The sequence below is a fragment of the Zosterops lateralis genome, assembly GCF_965231275.1.
Source record: "Zosterops lateralis genome assembly, chromosome: 17".
NCBI lineage: Eukaryota > Metazoa > Chordata > Aves > Passeriformes > Zosteropidae > Zosterops > Zosterops lateralis.
The window spans coordinates 784,704-800,111 of NC_139777.1; the positions used below are offsets into that span (position 1 = coordinate 784,704).

The 15,408-nt window shown below is 45.0% G+C and overlaps 2 protein-coding genes across 2 annotated transcripts in view; both read left to right on the forward strand.

Moving 5' to 3' along the window:
* Positions 1-15,408, forward strand: part of RIMBP2 (RIMS binding protein 2) — a 269,166-nt gene that overhangs the window by 176,484 nt on the left and 77,274 nt on the right. The window lies entirely within an intron of this gene.
* The window catches only part of TMEM132D (transmembrane protein 132D), a 185,623-nt gene continuing 181,669 nt past the window's right edge, over positions 11,455-15,408 (forward strand). The window contains exon 1 of the mRNA XM_083873970.1: positions 11,455-11,770. Within this exon, the coding sequence (XP_083730096.1) occupies positions 11,692-11,770 (79 nt within the window). The 5' untranslated portion in view covers positions 11,455-11,691. The remainder of the gene's footprint in view (positions 11,771-15,408) is intronic.

A 15,408-nucleotide genomic window follows, 5' to 3' on the forward strand; every position in this document is an offset into this window, starting at 1 on the left:
TCATCCCCTAGTCCAGCAGCTCATCCTCAGCAGTTATATCTGAGTGCAACTCTGTGCCACAGGCCAAAATCTGCTCCCATTTCTATCTCCCTTTATAAGATCACTGTCTAAAAAAAGGGGAACAGGGTATTTTCTATGAGCAGACTCCATCCCTGGCCGTTTGTGTGTAATCCTGAAATCACCATCAGCTCTAAGCATGGTTGGTCATAAGCAGTTATTTATTTATTAAAAAACTGATTTTTCTGCATTCTCTCATGTACATTTCTATTCCTTAGGAATTCATTCTTTCAGTGAACTTAAATGCCCCTCAGATTTCTGAATGAATGCAAAGGTTTGTTTTAGAGTAGGTTTTCATAGACACATGAAATCATGAGATTTAAACTGCTTTTCTGAGTGATAGGGGTGGTGTTGCCTCTGTAATCAGAGTTGAATTCAGCTTGGAAATTCTGTGTATTTCCCCTCTTTCACCACCGTGTTGTATTTCACCACACAACTCTTTACAAAACAGGAACTGAGTCACCTCTCATTCCATCACCTTCCCCTCTAAAGCAACTTCCTTGCACAGCCTGGGATTAAAATTATTTTTCCTTTGGCTAAATATGAAGGCTGTTAATTCCTCTAATGCAAGCAGTGTTTATCTAACACAGGCAAATAATTTACTTATTAATGGCACATTTAATTGAATAGTTTTGCTGCTAAGTGCGTGCAGAGCAAGTCGTTTGTGTCCTTCTGAAATGGCAAATAATTTATTATTTGCCATTTATTATTTATATATAATTATTATTTATATATATATATATAATTATTTATTATAATGGCTGGAATGGATTTGTCTTTAATTGTTGGTTCTGTTTGCTTTGCCTCATTTTTGGATGGGCCAATCACCTCCTGTGCTGAGAAGTGCATGGCTTTATTTTCTATCATTAACTACAAGGACATCAGAGAGAAATCAACTTTTTTTCCTCCCTGATTCAGACTGTTTGCAAAGTTTAGCTTAATCTAAAACGACTCTGCTGTGCTCTGAAATGGAGTGCAGTGATGTTTCTGCCAGTCCTGGTGTCCCAGGCTGTAATTCTGGCTGAGCACAGCTCTAGGAGCATCCGTGGAGGGCAGGGAGAGGGAACTCTGCAGAGCTGAGATATTCTGGAGAAGAAATGGGTTTATTGCAGGGGTTGTGGGTAAAAAGGGCTTTGCCTTCAGCACCAGCCTGGGCTGGAGGGAACCCCAAAGAGAGAGGGAGAGAGAGAGAGAGAGGGGTAACAGGGTAAGAGCAAGAGGGTGAGAGGTAAGAGAGGTGAGAGAGGTGGCAGAGTAAGAGAGGACCTTGTTCCAATCCATTCCATCTCCTTTTGTGTTGAATATTCTAATTTACAGTGACCAACCAGCACCAGATACAAACCCTACAGACTTTGCCTGCAGCCCATGAGAACTGCTCTATCACCACATCATCCTGTATTCTAAACTCTAAAGAGACTTTTCTTATCCACCTTTCCCTAATACCTTGGTTGGGAAAGACTCTTGGGTCTCTTAGTCTCCCATTGTTTGTAATCATTCCACCCATCTCCAGCTCATCCCCATCCTCCTGCCTGCCATGATCACATCTCAAAGCTCAGCTTTCATTTCTATTTCACTCTCAGGTTTTACATCTCCAATATTTCTTACCAGGCAATTCATATCCACCAGCCCTTCCTGTCCCATCTTTCCCAACAACTCAACCCATCTCCAGCTCATCCCTGTCCTCCTGCCTGCCATGGTCACATCTCAAACTTGGCTTTCATTTCTATTTCACTCCCAGGTTTTATATTTTCACTATTTCCTGCCAGGCAATCACATTTGTCAGCTTTTCCTGTCCCATCTTCCCCAGCACTCGGTGACTCTCCTGTCCTGCAGCAGCACCACAGCACATTCCTCAGTTCAGATGTTGTGCCAAACTCACAGACAGAGAGAGAACAACAAATAAATGAAAATGAAATCAGCCGCTCTTAAATAAAACAAGAGTTGCAGAAGGATGTGGCTCACCTTGTGAGCTCCATTTCACGATGACAGCTGGTTTATTACACCTTTTACAGAGCGTGTGTTTAATCAATATAAAACCCCACTCATGTAACAAGATCCTGCAATGTTTCCTGACAAGGACTTGTAAATTCTTCTGGAATGCTTCTTGTTAAACAAAGATTAAACGCGGCCATTAAAAGCGGGCAGTAATGTTCCAGGAAGAGAGCTTTATTTCTAACATGAAATGGGGACTGGGAAAGGATTGTTAGGTCTGTAAACTAAAAAAAAATGAGGTAGTGACAGAGCAGCTATTACTTTATATAAATAGTCCAATAAGCAAAGCTGCACTTGCCTTGGTCTGCATGACTGAGAGATGCTCAGCAGTGCAGAAAGCAAACAGAAATTGTGTTCATTCCTATTTCTATACATCAGCACTTCAGGTAAAATAACCTGAACTGCATCAATTCCACGGTATCAATTGGTGCTGTTTAATTCAACCACCTCAACCTGCATTACTCACTCTGTAACGGTGTCATTAACCTGGAAAGTGTCACTTTAATTTCCTGAGGACAGAACAACTTGAAATGGTGCTGGACCAAAAAAAAAAAAAAAAAAAAAAAAAAAAAAAAAAGGAAAAGTTGAAATGATGCCAAATATAACTGAGGTTTAATTTGCTCTGTAACCAACTCTCTGAGCTGATGCTCATCACACAAGAGATCTCAAGTTTTTGACCTTCCAACCAGAATTAGTTTTCAGTGCTGCAGAATAATTCCTTAATCCTTAAACAAATGCTGAGAGCATGGCCAGAGCTTGGGATTCTTTTAGGAAAGAGAGTGAAGCCCATGAGCAAAATCTGCATGATAGGAATTGGGCACATCAGCACTTTGCAGTCAGCTGTGTTTCACCTTGTGGGTGAAACAGGATTCTGTGGGGTAGAAAAACCATCTCCTGGGTTTTCCCAGGCAGGTTTTGTGGCTCAGACCCCACAAAGAGCCTGATGTTGCTGAGCTTTGAGGGGTCTGGCACCTGAATCTGCTGTTTTTCCTCCTGAAGCTGAGTCATAGAATGGAAAGCACTTGGGTCTGGGAGGAGACAAAACAGAGCTGAGCTGTCCTGTAGTGTTTGCACAGCCTGGGAATCCTGCTGGTCTGTAATTCTGGGGAGTGCTGAATATAAAACTGACCTGGGAAAATCCCCCCCTGCTCCCTCCCAGGTGAATGTCTCCAAATGTCACTGCAGTGTCACTGTCCTGGCAGAGACCTGAGAGAAAAATCTGATTTTTCATTGCCATTGATGATCAGCCCAGACCTGCTCAGGAGAGGCCTCGATGTTCCCTGCAGTTCTGTAATTCAGTGTTAAACCTGGATTTGTGTGATTTGCTGATAAAGATTTGTGTTTTCTCTAATCCTGGGATAATCCTTGCTCGTTTTTGGAGATCCTTGAAAACAAACTCTGTGACAAGATCTACCCACAGGTATTCTTAAAAACTGAAGATGATCAATTAACAGCAAGGCTTTTTTTTTTGGCAATTCCCCAGGCCAAATAAAGTCTTTTGATGCTCATCTGAAGATGGAAGATGGAAGAGATTGCCTTTTTCTCCTTGTGCAAATCACAAGCCAGGCTTTTGAGGTTAATCATGGCTTAATTCAAGTACCAATAAGAGTTAGATGAGAATCAGGTGAAGTGCTTAAAACCAGGTAATGAAAGAATCCTCTCATAAAAACCCACCAATTAATTTCTTCACAACGCTATGGAATAATGAAAATCAGAAAGACAATATTTTATTTCTACTCCTTCAGCTTTTCATCTAAAAATATTTATAACAACTCTGATGCTTGTCTTTCAATGCACCTGCTGTGGATTTAAACGTTTACATTCTGTTTTCCTGGGAGAAACTGGAAGAGAAATCCAAATTTTCACTTTGTCCATGTGGGTTTTAATGGGCTCTTGGGTTTGCTGGGTACCTTTTATTCCCAAAATAAATGTAACCTCTCCTCTGTGGCCTGGGGACAGATAATTCCAACAGCAGAGCTGTGGGATCAAACACCTTCAGTGGAATTTAGGCATCACAGGTAGCTCCTGGAAAACCTGGTTTAAAATTAATCCATAAAAAGAAAAAATAAAATAATAATAATAATAATAATAATCAATCTTCTTCTTAAACTCCCAAACCATCTTATTCTCTCCCTTCATTTTTTTTCTCCCAGTTTTGCTACTGTATATTCATTGCAGGTTCCAACCCCTCAGCTTTTCAATTTTGAATGCTGAGTTTTGTTTCTTTTTTGCAGGATCTTGTTTTCAGAGTTGTTGCTTTGAGTTTTTTTTTTTTAATTTTTTTTTATTTTAATTTTTTTTATTTTAATTTTTTTTTTTTTGTTACACATTCACAGAAGTTGTGTCATTTTCCCCCTTCCCCGATTTCTTCTCCAGCAGCTCCAAGTGCAAGGACAGGCAATGTTTGTAATGTTTGTAGTGAGGAGGTTGAAATATTCTGGATCTTTTCTGTTCCCTGACGCTGCAGTTTCACTATGAAATCTCCTCCAGTGTGGAAGCTGTTTGCAGTGTAGTGTAAGGGCTTCCTACCATATGCTCTCCCATCTGTGATAAGAATGAGAGCTTTGGGAAAAAAAAATAATAAAAAAAATAAAATTTCAGTGTGACTGGAGTGGAACTGCTGCCTGCAATTTCTGCCTGCTTTGAGGAAATCTTGAAAAGTCAATATGTGCATTATCCACGGAGTGAATTCTTCTGCCTCCTGCTCATTCCCCACTGCTGATGGAGCATTTTCTGTGTGAAATACCAGGGGCTGAGATCCCTGGGGCTGAACACACCTGGGGGGGGCTCAGTTCAGTGATCATTTTATCATTTTTCAGACACTTTAATTATCTGCAGGGATTTTCAGCCCCTCAGTGCTGTCTGACACTGTGGAGGGGCAGGCAGAGATTTCCTGTACAGATGTTAAACCTGCTCACAAATGTCCCTGAAACTCCTTTAAGACTTTTTGTAAAACCTGCCTGCCCTGGATACCTCTGGTATTTCTGTACAGATGTTAAACCTGCTCACAAATGTCCCTGCAACTCCTTTATGTCCATTTGTAAAACCTGCCTGCCCTGGATACCTCTGGTATTTCCAATGTAAGTGAGGCCAGACAGGAAAAGCTCTATGGGCTGTAGTGGGCAGCTCAAACACCCCCCAAACAACCAAAAAAAAAAAAAAAACCCACAGAAAAAGGCAGAAAAATGAAATATTTAATTTAAAATGTCTTTCTAGAAATCTTAGAAGTTTCTGACATGTCTGGAATCTCACCATTCTGCAATGGAGTCAGAAAATCTGGATTTGGAGGTAAAATGTTCAATGTCTCCCACACCAGGTTTGGATTTGGCTCTACAGAACTGCTCGTTTTTGCTCCACTGGATCTTCCATTCATAAATATTTTATAAAGAGTCAATAAATTATTAACCTCTAATAGCATTACAAGGTGGATATAATGGTGAAAAAATGTAGTAATCGTGTCACTGTTGGGTATTACCTACAAGCAAATTACAGATTTCATGAGACATAACAATCATTTATTCCCTCATTAAAAATCGATTAGATTTGCACTTTATAGACCAACCCTAAAAAAATGTTTTGGTGTGATTTGAAAACACAGAATTTGGTGTGCAGGTGAAATATTGCAAAAAACACAGCAAATATTTTTGGGCAACAACAATTCTTCAGTAGCTGCCAGAGATCCAAGGAGGGAACCAGACAAACATTGTCTGTATGAAAATATTTAATTCTCTTATTTAAATAATCCCATTCTTTGTGAAACCATATTAAGGAAGACAATCAGTCAGTGGAGAGTGGAAATTCTGGCATAATTTTTTCCAAGGAGCTTTAAGGGACTCAGCTAACTCTTCTTTGATATCTAGAAATTAAAAAACCTTAAAAAATAGAAATTTTGCTTTTTCTTCTAATGCCTTCAGTTTGCTGTTTCCTCATGTCCTTTATTTCACTATATTCTATATATTTGTGATATTAATGTAATTTATTTCACTCTATTCTATACATTTATTATACTAATGTCATTTATTTCACTACATTCATACTTATGATACTCATGCCATTTATTTCTCTATATTCTATATATTTTTGATACTCATGTCATTTATTTCTCTCTATTCTATATATTTATGATACTCATTTATTTCACTATATTCTCTATATATATGATACTAATGTCCTTTATTTCACTCTATTCTATATATTTATAATATTGTCATTTATTTAGCTATATTCTATATATTTATGATACTCATTTATTTCACTCTATTCTATATATTTATGATATTCCTGTCATTTATTCCACTCTATTCTATATATTTATGATACTCATTTATTTCACTATATTCTATATTATACTCATGTCCTTTATTTCACTCTATTCTATACGTTTATGACCCAGATGTATTTCAGATGCCACTTCTCGCCTCATTTTGAGCAGAAAACCTTTTGTGCTTTGGTGTCAGGATGATGTTTGGAGCCTCAGTGAGTCAGTGCAGCACTAGGGGTCACTGGCACTCCATCGGTGTATATATATTTTATATATAGAAATATTTTTTCTTATTCTTTCTTAGCACAGAACATCAGCTGGTTCTCAGAAAAAAACCCCAAAATTCTAATTTTTTAGAATTAGACCTCTACTAAAATATTGTAGCGTCAGACCTCTACTCAAAAATTGTGCTACAAACCGTAATTCGTGTATTTAATGACCCTTCTACTAAAAAAAAAAAAAAAAAAAGTCAGTTGATTAAGTGTAAAAGTTAGAGATATTTCTTCTTGTTTTCTCATGATATAGAGATATTTCCTCTCAGACTGACTTTTCCCCCAGGTGCACACACATATTGGGTTGTTTGTTTATTGAGTTTTTCTCCAAGCTGGCCTCTGCATCTTGTGTGATTTGGTGTTTATAAATCATTATTTTATTGCACTTTATTGTGATGGGAGCACAGTGAGGTGCAGCCACTGCAGCTGTTAAAATCCTGCTGTCAGATAGAGCAGGTTAATGTATTAATTCATTAATTCAAATAATAATAAAAAACCCCTTAGATAAGGGGTATAAAATTGTATAAATTAATTGTATACATCAGGAAGGTGGCACTCAAGGGACACTGCTGGGGACAGCAGAAATAGAACCTGTCAAACACATCTCACCTTCAGCCTGGCCAGGATTCCTCAGTCACTCTGCTCTTCTCATCTCATTATAAGGAAATGGAGTGATTTCACTTTTTATTTCCCTACGCGGTTTGAGGGAAGAGATGAGAATTAACAGAGATTTAATGCTTCATCCTGCTGTCACTGAAACAAAAATCTGAGTGCTGGTTAATGGCAAAAAAACCCCAAAAAACCCCAAAAAAACCCAACAACAACAACAACAACAACAACAACAACAACAACAACAAAACAACCAAAAAAAAAAAAAAACCTACAAAAAACCCCACAACAAACCACCATAAAAGGCAGGAATTAAGAGGCAACTGAAGTGAGTGACTCTTGTGGCATCTCCTATGATGCTGTTGGGATTTTCAGAGCTTTTCTGAATTTTTTTTTGTGATGGTTTTGTGGGAGCATCACAAGGAGGCTCAGCCCAGATTGGGGTAACACCAGCACCCAAAGGAAATCCCTTCCCCAAAAACTCTGCATTAAACAGACAGAGAAACGACCACAGGGAGATGCGATGAGGAAATAAGACGTAGAAACATGAAATAACAATAATAATAATAATAATGGAAGAAGTGAGGCTGTGCACTCAGAGTGGCAGTCACAGTCCACCTGCTGCGTCATGGCTGGAAATGTTTTTGAAGACAATACACGAAATTGTATAAAATTGCTGGGAGGTCAAGCTGATCACGCTGATGCCTTTTCATCTCCTCAATCTCTGGCTCTAATTGCTCCTCTCTCTGAATGTTGTGCGGTTGCAAACCCAGATAATCCATTTCAATGCCCTCTGTGCAATCCCAAGCAAAGGAGGGGAAAAAAAATAAATAAATAGGAGTAAAAATCTGTCTGTGTAAAAATCAATGGCGAGGCATGCACTGACTTCAGCAGCACCAGGATTTTTCCCTCAGACTTCAATTGAAAGGGAAAAATATTTTTTTTGGAGAAAAAAGGTATAACTGCTCAGGTTAAAAGACCCAATGACATGCCTGGCTCTTCCAGGTCTGTGGGAACTGAGTGATAATTTTTAAATCCAGCTGGTTTTTGGAATGGATTGTTTCCTTTCAGATCATTAGGCACATTCTGTATTTCCATGTCTTTTTATCTATCTCTATAGATTTATTTATTGAGATGACTGTATCAATATCTATTTATTTATGTGAAATACTGGGCAGAGGGACATTTTTGGTCGTGTTTTCCCTTCTCTGCAGTTCTTTGCATCATCAGTGTGGCTTCCCCCAGACCTGTCAAAGAGGGGACATCACTGCTTAAAAAAAAAACCAACCTCAAAGAAAAATGGGAATTGATAAAGTGATCAGAACAATTGGTAATTTCAATGCCATAAAGTTGATGTGTCACACTGCAGGTGAGCCCTGGGCACTCTGCAGGCTCATGTCCAGCCGCTGCTGACCAGAACCCCCAGGTCCCTTTCTGCCTGGGCACTGTCCAGCCACACCATCCCCAGCCCAGAGCACTGCAGGGGTTATTGTGGCCAAAGGGCAGGACTCGACACTTGGACTCATTAAACTTCATTTTGTTGGATCTGCCCATTGAGCCAGTTATTTATCCTCTCTCAGGTGGGGGATACCCTGAGCTGCTACATTTGTGTTTGCAGTGCAAAGCCAGCTCTGGAGATGATGTGCTTCCCTCCAGCTCTGGGGAGCCTCTCAGGAGCTGGGAATCCTTCCAAGGCTGACATGAACTCCTGAGATGAATTCACACCGCCACACAGACTGCAGCCTTTTCTCGCTGCATGGCTAATCATGTACAGCTCGCTGTTGGCAAACACAAAGTGTGCAAAGTTTATTTTGATAGACTATTTACAGCTCCACTGTTGGGATGTTGATATACAGAGGAGTATTCTTATTGCTCCCAAACGTGTACTCTGTGAAGGAGGAAAATGACTATAAATTCTTGTGGTTACTTTTCCTTTCCTTTCCTTTCCTTTCCTTTCCTTTCCTTTCCTTTCCTTTCCTTTCCTTTCCTTTCCTTTCCTTTCCTTTCCTTTCCTTTCCTTTCCTTTCCTTTCCTTTCCTTTCCTTTCCTTTCCTTTCCTTTCCTTTCCTTTCCTTTCCTTTCCTTTCCTTTCCTTTCCTTTCCTTTCCTTTCCTTTCCTTTCCTTCCCTTCCCTTCCCTTCCCTTCCCTTCCCTTCCCTTCCCTTCCCTTCCCTTCCCTTCCCTTCCCTTCCCTTCCCTTCCCTTCCCTTCCCTTCCCTTCCCTTCCCTTCCCTTCCCTTCCCTTCCCTTCCCTTCCCTTCCCTTCCCTTCCCTTCCCTTCCCTTCCCTTCCCTTCCCTTCCCTTCCCTTCCCTTCCCTTCCCCTTCCCCTTCCCCTTCCCCTTCCCCTTCCCCTTCCCCTTCCCCTTCCCCTTCCCCTTCCCCTTCCCCTTCCCCTTCCCCTTCCCCTTTCCCTTTCCCTTTCCCTTTCCCTTTCCCTTTCCCTTTCCCTTTCCCTTTCCCTTTCCCTTTCCCTTTCCCTTTCCCTTTCCCTTTCCCTTTCCCTTTCCCTTTCCCTTTCCCTTTCCCTTTCCCTTTCCCTTTCCTTGCCCTGCCCTGCCCTGCCCTGCCCTGCCCTGCCCTGCCCTACCTTGGGGCACAGCCCTGTCCTGTCTTGCTCTCCCCTGCCCATTCCTGCCCTGCCCTGGGGCACAGTCCCTGCCCTGTGCCTGTGCCCTGTGCCCTGTGCCCTGTGCCCTGTGCCCTGTGCCCTGTGCCCTGTGCCCTGTCCCCTGTCCTGCCCGCCGAGGATGAGCCGGGTCCCAGCCCGGGGACCGGCACCGCTCCCGCCGCTCCCAGGGAGATCGGGCAGGGGATGGACAGCGGGGCAGGAGATTGGGGCAGGGCTGGGCAGGAATCGGGCAGGGGATGGGCAGAAACCGGGCATTGGGGGCCAGGCATTGGGGCCGGGCACTGGGGTCGGGCAGGGACCGGGCATTAGGACCAGGCACTGGGGCCGGTGGGCGCATCCCCGCCCCGCCCCGCTCTGCCCGGGCATTGGGGGCCGGGCATTGGGGTCGGACACTGGGGGTCGGGCACGGGCTGGGCATGAGGACCGGGCATTAGGACCGGGCATCGGGGATCGGGCATTGGGGGCCGGGCAGTAACCGGGCATTAGGACCAGGCATTAGGACCAGGCATTAGGACCAGGCATCGGGGGCCGGGCAGTAACCGGGCATTAGGACCAGGCATCAGGACCAGGCATCGGGGGCCGGACAGGAACCGGGCATTAGGACCGGGCATCAGGACCGGGCATTAGGACCAGGCATTAGGACCGGGCATCGGGGCCGGTGGGCGCATCCTCATCCCGCCCCGCCCGCCCGCTCGGCTCTGCCCGGGGATTGGGGCTGCGGGCCCGGCGGGGCCGAGGCGGGGCTTGTCTCTCCGCTGTTATTTATTTGTTTGGCCGAGCCGTGGCGGGGCTGTGGGCGGCGGGGGAGGCTGGGGCCGCTCCCCGGGCGGGATGCGGCGGGGCCGGGGCGGGCCGGGCCCGGGGCCGGGAGGTGCGCACCGCCCGCCGGCCCCGGCAGCCCCGAGAGCATCCCCGGCTGCCCTGAGCGCATCTCCGGCTGCCCTGAGCGCATCCCCGGCTGCCCTGAGCGCATCCCCGGCTGCCCTGAGCGCATCCCCGGCTGCCCTGAGCGCATCCCCGGCCCCTCTGAGCGCATCCCCGGCCCCGGCTGCCCCGAGAGCATCCCCAGCATCCCTGAGCGCATCTCCGGCTGCCCCGAGCGCATCTTCTCCGGCCCCGGCAGCGCTGAGCGCCTCCCCGGCCCCGGCATCCCCTCCCTGCCCTGCGCACCGCCACTCCGCTCCAGGAGCAAACTGAGAACTTGGAAAAAAAATTACGAACGCGAAAAAAAATTTTAAAAAAATTAAAAATAAATTAAAAATAAAAGAAAAAAAAGAAGAAGAAAGAAGAGAAAAAGAGCGCCGAACACCGTGAGCGTGGATTGATTTTTTGGGGGGGTTGATCAGCATCACCTAAAGGAAAACTTTGGTGCCGGGCGGGTGAGGCGCATCCCGGGGCGGACACGGACAGACGGACACACGGACACCAGGGACACACGGACACCCGGACACACGGACACACGGACACACGGACACACGGACACCAGGGACACACGGACACCCGGACACACGGACACCAGGGACACACGGACACCCGGACACACGGACACACGGACACCAGGGACAGACGGACACACGGACACACGGACAGACGGACACCCGGACACACGGACACCCGGACACACGGACACCGGAATCACAGCTGACTCCTGGTTATCGATGGCGAGCAGAGGGTTGTTTTTTTTCCCACAGCATCATCTGTTTTGAAGAAAGGAGGGAGGGAGGCAGGGGAGGGTTGACGCTGAAGAAGAAGTAATTTTTCTCCGCGGAGGAAATGCCTTTTTGCGCTTCCCAGAGGAGCTTTGCTGCCATCTCCAGCTGAGCGGCTTTGGTTTGGAGTGCGGAGTGTGTGGAAGTGATCCCTGGCAGGATGGGCGCCCCTGGGATCAGCAATATGGGGCAGCTGCTGTCGCCTCTCCTCCTCAGCCTGGCGGCGGTGCTTTCCAAAGGTGAGTCTGGCTCCTCTGTTTCTCTGTGCCCTGTTCCTTGTTCTGCACAGACAGCCTTTGTCCCTCTCTCTGCCGTGCCCTGAGTGCTGAGAGCCACAGCTGAGGGTGGAGAGGTTTGGGGAGCCTTGGGCTGGCCAGAACCAGAGGATGTTCTGGGGAAGCCTCAGTGAGGGATCTTTCCTGGGCTCACCACCGCAGTCTGGGAGTTCCCTGAGTGAGAACCAGAGAATGGATATGATGGGGAAGCCTCAGTGAAGGACCTTTCCTGGGTTCAGCACCTCAGTCTGGCAGGTTCCTGAGAGAGGACCACAGAGGATGTGATGGGGAAGCCTCAGTGGAGGATCTTTCCTGGGCTCACAGGGACAGTCTGGCAGGTTCCTGAGTCAGAACCAGAGAATGGATGTGATGGGGAAGCCTTGAGTGAAAGATCTTTCCTTGGTTCACCAGGACAGCCTGGCAGGTTCCTGAGACATTTGTTACCTCCTCACTGTACTTTTGATGCTGCTGCTGAGCTCAGCTGGCAGCTCTGCTGTGGGTTGTGAATGGTTTGTGATCTGGAGATCTGGAGATCTGGAATCCCCCGAGGTTCCAGCTGCTGGGCTTGGCTGCCCCACCGTTATCTCAGATTTAAAATCCTGTATCTCAGGCTGGCTGGGCAGTGTTTTACTGCCCACAGAAACAGACACTGAGTGAAGCATTTTAAAGCTCTGATGAGATGCTGTAGCAGGTGTGTGACACCCTGAACAGAGTTTGGGTGTCCTGATGGCATCACCTCAGACGCCTCAGTGATTCCTCCTCGGAGCCCTGGGGGTTGTTTACAATTCCAGTCAGAGCACACAGACACTGCACGTATTTCTCTGGGCATTTAGAGCCTGAAAGTTTTCATCAATGCCACAGCCAAAAGGTGAATGCACTTTTGCAATACTTAATTTAGATGATTCTGGGCATTCCTGTGAAATACAAATTAGGAGAAATGTGCATTTCTGCCCAGCACACGCTGTGCATCAGCATTTCTGTTTTGGCAGGAAAACAAAGTTTTCGTGTGGTTTGGTCTTCAGAGGGGAGTAAGAGAATAGGAATTTAATCTGTGATTTTGTAAAAGTTCTGCTTTTAAATATCCCTATTAAAAAAAGGTATTAGTTATTCCCAACAGCCTTTTACACCTCCAGAGATCAGCACTTTTCCTTTTTCATGAAGTGAGTTATTTTTACCAATCAGTTTGTATGCAGAACTGAATTTACTGGTGGAAGGCAGAACACACAGCTGTGTGTGTCTGTGCTGGATCCCTGTATCAAATTCCATTCTCCTCCTTTTTTTTTTTTCTTTTTCCTTAGAGCAGGTAAAGAAAGAAAGGAACAAAATTAGAAGCCTTCTCAAGTGTTCCCTAAATGCAGTGCCTACGTAAGTCCTGCTCTAAAATTGCAATTGGAAATGAATTAGCAGCAGGGATTAGAAGTCAAGATCTTTTCAAGAGATTGCTCCATTCCCATTGCACACCAGCAGCCTGTGATTGCCCAGCTGGGCTGTAAATGCTGGATTTCATTATAAGCAATATCATCAGTACCTTGGACAGGCTCACAGGGCAGGGAGAGGCTGAACTTGCCCATCCCCTGGCTGTTGCTGTGTCTAACTCTGTGTTAACACAGAGCTGGACTGTGAGATTGCAGTTTATCCCAGGGCTGGAATAAACGGCATTTCAGTTCTACAGAACACAGCCTTTCTTTTATTGCCAACTCAGCAATTACAGCATGAACTCACGTGTGGTTTCACTCTGAAAAAGATTTCACTCTTTTGAAAGGTGTATTAGGAAAAAAATTGCTTTGGCAAAGGAGTTGTCAAGCCCTGGCAGAGCTGCCCAGGGAGGAGGTGGAGTCCCCATCCCTCCCTGGAGGGATTTAAGGGATGGAGATGTGCTAGAGATGTCAGGGAGGAGGTGGAGTCCCCATCCCTCCCTGGAGGGATTTAAGGGATGGAGATGTGCTGGAGATGTGCTCAGGGGGGAATGGGGTTAGCAGAGCCATTCGATGGGCTCAGGGTCTGTCCAGCCTGAAGAATTCTGTGATCCCATGGCAGCAGACACAGGAGATCCCAGCAGAACTGGTGTTGGCTGTGCTGTGCTGTTGATCTCCCTCCTCAGGTGTCCAGGGCACTGCTGCTGTGTGAGTGCAGGACTCTGCTGGTCACTGATACAGATGTTTTTATTTATGCAATTGTTTATTTTTCCTTTGGCGGCAGACTCCATCTGCACTGCTGTGCCCTAACACCCTGGGAAAACCAGGAGAGTGTTCCACAGTATGAACTTCACAGTGTAAAAAAGGTTGATTCCCACCCCCCCTCCATGTAGTAAGATGAGCAGATGAGAAATAAATCAGGCGTGATTACTACTACAGGGCACGTTCCTTTGATGCTTTTCTGTCGCTAATAGAAAAAAAACCTCCCTCATTTGTGATGACACGATGACAAAGTTTTCCTGAAGAGAAATAAAAGCTTTTAATGTGCAGCAGCAATCAGGTGTCTATTGTGTGCAGGGCTGCTGCTTATTCCACAGAACCATGGCAACACACCTTGTGCTGCACAGCTCCCAAATCTTTCAGGTGATGATGTTGGAGACTCGAAAATACCGTCGGGATTTTTTTTTTTTTTGCTTTGCTCTTCATCTTGTCAAATGCAGAGCTGCAGGGTGAGCAGTGAGATGTTGTTTTCAGCAATGAGCTGAAGATCCAAGGTGTCAGTGATGGTATAATCCATGTGTGTTAATGCAATACCTGGATGTGTGAGGGCAGAGGTGATGGTGCTCTGTGACTTCTGGGACATTGCACACCTTTGACTTCAGCAGGGTTTGCTTCACTCACTCCTGGGAGGTCAGTGCTTGTCCTCAGCCAGTAAAGCATTTTGCTGTTTGTTATTAAAGGTGAGGAGAAATTAATGGGAAATCCTCTGTTAAATAATAACCAGGTCCAGCTGCCATTAATGAAAACAGACTATATACAACAGGCAAAATAATGTGGGTGTTTTGTTATCTTGTTTAAACTCATCAGCTCCACTGGAGGAGAATACAAACTTCAATTCTGGATTTGAGCTCCAGGTTCCATGCCTGGCTTAAGTCTGGAATGAAAACAGCATCTCCCATAAGGTGCCAAAGGCTTTTGAGATGTAAATTGTGAGGCTTTTTCATTATGAGTGTCCCCAGATAAAACCACATCTCATCCATTTCAAATTTCAAGTTTAAGCTGACTGTAGAAAAAAAAAAAACCAAGTGAATATTTTAGTGACTTGTTCTGCCTGTGTTGTGCTGAGCATTTTGTCTTTTCTGCTTGTGTCATCCTGGGCAGAAATCTTCCTGCAGGTTGCTCTCTAATGATATCTCAGGCCATAGAGCTGCTGGTTTGATTTGCTTTTTCTCTCAGTTTTATTGAAATGGAGGCTTGGCAAGTGTATTAGGCAGGATTTCCTTGTATCCCCTCAGGGTGTTCCTCAGAGCAGAGCACATGTGCAGTGATGCAAATCTCCTGTTCCAGCAAAGTGAGCGTGAGGAAACCAGGAAACCAAACCCCAAATGTCCACTTCTGGTTCATTCCTCTAGAAAAGTGGTACTACGTGACTAATGGGATATAGTTCCCTACATGGGATTATAACCA